The sequence below is a fragment of the Zootoca vivipara genome, chromosome 13 (assembly GCF_965207765.1).
Source record: "Zootoca vivipara chromosome 13, rZooViv2.hap1.1, whole genome shotgun sequence".
NCBI classification, from domain to species: domain Eukaryota; kingdom Metazoa; phylum Chordata; class Lepidosauria; order Squamata; family Lacertidae; genus Zootoca; species Zootoca vivipara.
Window position 1 is genome coordinate 50,777,030 of NC_142596.1, and position 6,784 is coordinate 50,783,813.

The 6,784-nt window shown below is 46.3% G+C and overlaps 1 protein-coding gene across 1 annotated transcript in view; it reads left to right on the forward strand.

Moving 5' to 3' along the window:
- The window catches only part of LFNG (LFNG O-fucosylpeptide 3-beta-N-acetylglucosaminyltransferase), a 29,412-nt gene extending 24,335 nt beyond the window's left edge, over window positions 1-5,077 (forward strand). Inside the window, exons 6-8 of the mRNA XM_035131304.3 lie at window positions 486-651; window positions 1,834-1,919; window positions 2,696-5,077. Coding sequence (XP_034987195.1) covers window positions 486-651; window positions 1,834-1,919; window positions 2,696-2,762 — 319 coding nt within the window. The 3' untranslated portion in view covers window positions 2,763-5,077. The remainder of the gene's footprint in view (window positions 1-485; window positions 652-1,833; window positions 1,920-2,695) is intronic.
- Window positions 5,078-6,784: the final 1,707 nt, after the last annotated feature.

Consider the following 6,784-nt stretch of genomic DNA (forward strand, 5'->3'; position numbering starts at 1 on the left):
GTTGAACGGAATCCGTTCCGGAAGTCCATTCGACTTCCAAAACGTTTGGAAACCAAAGCGTGGCTTCCGATTGGAAGCCATGCTGGACGTTCGGCTTCCAAAAACCATTCGGAAACCAGGATACTCACTTCCGGGTTTCGATCGTTCAGGAGCCAAGGCGTTTGAGATCCGAGGTACGACTGCATGGTGGAATTCCCCGCTTATCTGAGGGTTCAGTTCTCGGTTCCCGCGCAAGTCCATTAACCCCTTGTGGTGCCAGAAAACAATGTGCCCATCGGCAGTCATGCGTGCGCAGGGAGGTGCCTGTAGATTCTTTAAAAAAAAAAAGTCATATGTAATAATGAGGGTCTTTATGTTATTTTTCATATCTAAAAAAAATAGTTTCGGTAAATTGGGGTGTAGGAAAGCAATTATCCTCCTATGCCTTGCCCATTGTTAAGTCCCCCACCACACTGAAGTCTTGCTTCTTCCACAATCCTCTACAGTGGCGGACACTTCATGAGCACTGCAGAAAAGATCCGCCTCCCGGACGACTGCACCATCGGCTACATCATAGAGTCTGTGCTGGGGGTGAAGCTGATCCGGAGTAATCTCTTCCATTCCCATTTAGAGAACCTCCACCAGGTGCCCAAGACAGAGATTCACGCTCAGGTAAAAAACAAGAAACCTCTTAATAGACCAGCGTTTCCAAAACTTAAGCGTGATTGTGTGCCCCTTTTGAGTGTTTTCATCTTGCCAGCTTATCCCTTCCCAGGTGAGGATAATTTGAGGGCAGTTTCAATAATGCTACTGTTTTCTGTAGGGGGGGGGAGCTATGGCAAAGTAAAATAAACAATTCAGCTGTGAAATGCTTAGGCATAATGTCTGCCCCTGAAGATGCCTGAGACATATTAAAATAAAATGGTAATCTGCGTGTGCCTGGAGGCGTACTCTCTTCTCCCCTCAATGCCACAGTGCTTTACAATAGCTACGCTCCTTCTTGCCTGTTCCAGTTGTCATGTTACATGGGAACTGTATGGGCATGGCATGTGCACACATCTTTGCACACTGCGCCAGGATTATCTTCAAGCAGAAGTTTTCAATGATGCTGTTTTAAATCACAGGGGCACCGAGTCCAGTGCCTAAAAACTGGGGTCCCCAACATGGCAACTGTGGGCACCATGGTATCCTCAGACACCCCCATGATGTCCCCCAAGCTCCCTTGCTCATTACTATTTTTTATTTTTAAATTAAGCTCTTTTGGCTCTTGTTTGGTTGACGGGCTGGAGGGGATGTTATTTTGTCTGTTACATTTTGTGGTTGGTGCAGGCATTTTGCCTGTTTGGGAGAGGAGCTTCCTATCAGTTTTTCCTTCTGTAAAATGTGTGTGTGTGTGTGTGTGTGTGAGAGAGAGAGAGAGAGAGAGAGAGAGAGAGCGAACGAACGACACATGTGGAAATCTTAGGAGCTTTATATATATATATATATATATTCATATATCTTCATATATAAAGTGGTACCTCAGTTTACAAACACAATTGGTTCCGGAAGTCTGTACTTAACCTGAAGCGAACTTTCCCATTGAAAGTAATGGAAAGTGGATTAATCTGTTCCAGACAGGTCCGCGGAGTACGGTACTTAAACTGAAAATACTCAAACCGAGGCGTACTTAAACCGAGGTATGACTGTACGATATATATATTTAAAAAGATTTCCAGATGTGTCCTCTCTTTGCCCCAGCATGTCGGGAACCTTAAGTCTTGAGAGAAAGATCTTAATTCAACCAAGTGGGCAGAGGAGCCCCTTCCTCATTTCATCAAGTCCATCTTTGCCTGCTCTCTCTCCCCTGCCCAGGTGACCTTGAGCTATGGAATGTTTGAAAACAAGAGGAACTCCATCCATATCAAGGGAGCTTTCTCGGTGGAGGAGGATCCGTCCAGGTGAGCAGCATGTGTCCCTCCCCTCGGGAATACTAGTTATTTATTTAGAGATGTGGATCAGTTGAAACACTCCCTGTCCACAGGTTTGCAATCTGAAAATATACACGACACGCAAGGGGAAAGGGACAGCGAGGGAAGAGCTTCACATCTCCACTTGGCTGAGAGACGGGCCATATTCACATCACACTTCTAAAGCAGTAGAATATCACTTTGAGCAACTGTTGCTTCCCCCAAAGAATTATGGGAGCTGTAGTTTATCAAGGGTGCCGAGAGTTGTTAGGAGGCTCCTATTCCCCTCCCAGATCTACAGTTCCTTGGGGAGAGGAATTGATTGTTAAACAGCTCTGGGAAGAGATTGGAGCCTCCTAACAACTCTCAGCACCCTTAACAAACTACAGCTCCCAGAATTCTTTGAGGGGGGGAGCCATGGCTGCTTGAAGTGGTATCATGGTGCCTTAAATGTAGGGTGTGAATGCAGCCAAATCTCATAGCCTAACCTACCTCAAAAGGTGATCATCAGGAATAAAACAGGGCAGGGGAGAGAGACAAAGAACCACGAGCTCTTTAAAGGGGAAATACTGGATCTAAAAGCTATATAGATAACTTGCTCTACAATTAGAAAGGTGTCCCTGATTTTCATCAGGCAGCAGGTTTTAAACTTGTTTGAACCACGCCCTGGCTAAATGTTACAGCCCTAATCAATACTGTGCCACTAATGATCAGGATTATAATTTTTGGGATGTCGCTGATATACCTTCTTCTCCTTTCTCTTGCAGGTTCCGTACGGTCCACTGTATGCTGTATCCGGACACTCCTTGGTGCCCTCGCAATGCAGTTTACTAAGAGACAAGGTGTCCTCTTCTTAACCTCGTCCCGAGTTTTCCCGGTATCCGAAGAGCTCGTGGGACCTGTGCATTTCTGTGTGTGTTTGTTTCCTTTGCTGTGAGGCTGTTGGCGCTTAATTACTGTGGTTAATTCACAGTGTGCGTGTGTTTTATAGGCTGCCGTGCGGCCCCTTCTTCTCTCATCCAGCCCTGAGATGCTGAGACATTTTTGGGCTCCCCCTGCTATTTGCCCCTGTTGATGGGGCAAGCGGGTTTTACCCTGGGCAAGAAGGAACTGCCCTTATAACCCTCATTTCTTAGGTGAGTGGTTCTGGCTGTTTGTACAGGTGTAAAATGACTGAAAACCCCCCACCTGAGCATACCAGCCTGGGCATTTCTGAATATTGCTTTGCAGTGTTCTCTTGTAAGAAGTTGTTTGTTTGCTTTTCCACGACCACCATTACTGCTGTGTTTCCCCTTTCCCCCTCCCTCCCTTGCTGCTGAATTTGTAAAAGCAGTGTTGGAATGAATGAGCAGAAACGGGGTGCAATTCAGCCCAGAGTTAAAGCACTAAAGGGAAAAAACAAAATCAAAACCTATGGACTTCATGGGAAAAAATTGAGCATCTTCATAGATCTCACCCATTAGCGATCAATTGGGTGCTTCCCAAGTGCCAAACACTGAGCTGGGCTATGCCTTAAATTGGTGGCGGAGGACCTAGGGCCATGTCCCAGATGTGCTTGAACTCCCAACCAAGAAGCCCAGCAGCCAACATGGCCAATGGGCAGGAATGATGGGGAATTGAATCTAGCAACATCTGCAGGACCGCAGGTTAGCCACCCGTTGCCTTAAACCAGGTGCAGGGAATCTGCAGCCCGCCAGATGTTGCTGAACTACAACTCTCGGTCAGCAAGCCTAGCCAGTGATGGTGGGAGTTGTAGTTCAGCAACATCTGGGGCTCCGTGGGTTCCCTGCACCTGCTTCAAACCTTTCACTGCCTTCCCATCTCCATCCTGGATTCCTAAACGCCCCTTTAATTGTTCCTCCCTGCTTATTAGGCTCCGGATAACTTTTCAGATGAAGGTTTACAAACTAAAGTTTGTATATATATATATTTTAAAAATTGTCCTTTTTTGGAATTCCCCCCCCTCTCCAGAGTGAGTGAGTGAGTGAGTGTGTTCTGTATGTTATACATATAATGCTCGGTTTTCTGAAATGTTGCTTCTAGAGCTGGTCTCTATGGTTGCACTGAAGGGAGAACGTCTGGACTCAGCCTCTTGGCAAACTCTACTTCCTTGCCTACAGCTCAGTTGTACAAGGATTTATGCTCCACTAAACATGGCAGGGACTTCCTTGGAAGTAAATAGATTCAGTAGGATTCAGTGCAAGTTAGAGAAACACCGAGTTAGCTTTATTGAAGCACTGTAGTGTTTAGCAGCACAATTTTATATACGTTTACTTGGAAGGAAGTCTGGGGCTGTTGATAGGGACTTAGTCTGAAACAGGGAAGGGTAGGATTGTGTATCCCATACAAGTGACTTAACTTTACCCAGTGGGTAAGGTTTTCCTTTATGGTTTAATGAGAAGTGGCATGAATTAATATTTTTCTGCCATGCTTTCTCATATGCGATGATGTCCGCTTAGCAAGGACAGTCACCTGCCTTCACCTTCTCTCCTCCTTCAGTGCAACATCTTTTGCCCACCTGTCGTTTCCTCTGGAACATCTTCTGCAGGGGTGATTAAAAAACATCTTACCTGGTTGTCTCCTGTTGATGCGGAGACTGCTGCTCTGGCCCAAGCATTCAACAAGAGATCTCATTCTCGTATGCAAGTGTCCAGCCTCTTGTGCAAAAACCAGAGGGGGTGTTTGCTTCCTGGATCCTTGGGCAGATTCAGAGAACTGTAAGCTTCCATTCCAAATGGGAAGGAAAAAGAATTGGCCCACACTGGGTAGTGTTTGTAAATATCTTATTGCAACAGTGTTATTTACTGTGCCCTTTTTGTGTATCTTTTGTAAATTGTGGATTTTTTTTATATTAAATATTTTTTTCCTGTGGATCAGAAAAAAAATAATTTTATAAAATCTGTTTTTAAAAAAATGAAATGGGGAGGGCCAGGGAGTCTTTTGTGACTATCACTTATCCTTAATTTATACGTCCCAGTATCTGGGAATTTGTTTGGGGTGTATGTATGTTGTGTGTGTTTTTAAATGAGGGAAATGGGGGGGGGGGTATAACAAGGACAAATGTTCTCAGGGAATTAAACCTGATTGTTACCATGGAAACTGTGGTAACCATCCTTTCTTTGCTGTTAATAAAGCAGTTTTTTGGCTGATTAATGTTGTTTGAAGGTGGTGTTTTGTGTGTCGCGCACGGAGGGAATAAGATCACACATCCTTTGCTGCAAGATGTAGCAGGAGTAGTGGCCAAACAACAGGAACTGCAACACAGTGTTGCAGTACTGCCTTTCAGGGTCCCAGCCAGCCGGCCAGTGGTGAGGTGGAGAAGGAACATTGGGGGGGGGGGGTGTTTAGTGGTCGGAGGACTGCAGCAGATTTTTCACCTGTGGGAGAAATATCTGACGCTATTGTAAGCTTAGAATATCAGCCGCCTCTACTTATTCATTTACCTGGCAAGAGCCTTTCCTGCATTTTATCTCTTTACATTAAATAAGTTGCAATAAGCAGAGGTGGTGCTAGGCCTCAGGGGGGTCTCTGGAAAGGTATGTACCATCTTCCTGTGCTTAACAGACCTGGTCAGAAGTAGCCAGGGTGGGGGGTAAGAGGAAACGAGTGTCTTTTTTTCCTGGTGGGTGAAATAAAAAGGGAGCCATTAACTCCTGCTCCCTGTTTACTGCCCTATACTTAGCTGCCAAGTATCCCGTTTTTCACGGGAAACCCCCGGATTTTAATCCGTTTCCCTCTGTTCTCCCAAATGGAGAAAAATCCTGGAAATCCCCCGGATTTCCTACCTGCCAGGGAGCCTCCATTTTGGGTGCCACTCTTCCCATGTGTGGGCACCGGAAATTGGGCAGTGCGGCACCAGAAGTCGCTTCTACGCATGCCCGGCAGCCATCTTGGTGGTGGCCGCACAGCGGCGGCCGTCAGCAAGATGGCTGCTGCCATGCAGCCACTACCAAGATGGCCACCGGGCATGCGTAGAAGCGACTTCTGGTGATGCTTTGCCCAATTTCCGGTGCCCACACATGGGAAGAGCGGCCCTGGAAGTTGCTTCTGCGCAACTTCCGGTTCCATGCCGCTGCTGATCCTGCATTTTTCAGCGGGATATTTTGCAGGTATGGCCCTATACAAAAGGGTGGAGAATGGGTCCCTTTTTCTTTGACCGATCAGGAAGAAGTTGGGACTCCTTGTCTTCGTCCTCCACGTGTCCTTACCACGTCCTGGGATCTGGACCTAGTGGTGCCACTGAGAATCTGACACAATTGACTTACAGCCTGCTAGTTCTGAATGGGCCGAACCGATATGTCCACATTTGTAGCCCAACCATCCTGGGTTGATATCCCAGCCAGAGATTGCTACACCACACGGACGCAGCTACTTTCACGGTTACATTTACAGAATAATAACATATTTGCACAAGAGCCCTCTCCCTTCCCGTGGTTTTCTGCAACTGGTATTCAGAATTATCGCTGACTCCAATTGCGGGGGCAGAGCAGGGCCATCACAACTAGTACGGTAGCTATCGCTATTCGCTAGCTCTCTTCCACCAATACATATAATCCTCTTTAAAGCCATCCTAGTTGGTGGCCGTCACTGGTTTCTGCAGGAGGGAGTTCCACATTTCAACTATATGCCCTGTGTGAATAAGTGTTTTGCTTTATCCATCCCGACTCGTCCAATATTGAGCTTCATGGGATGAAAAGTTCTACTATTAAGACACACACAGAAAAATCTATATTCTCCATGCTATGTGTCCTACAAACTTCTGTGAGTTGGGGCCAAATTCTGGTGCCGTTCCCCCCAACCCCACATTCCACCTCTGCTCTCATTTCTCAGCTAAAGGCTGGTAGAAAACAACAGTG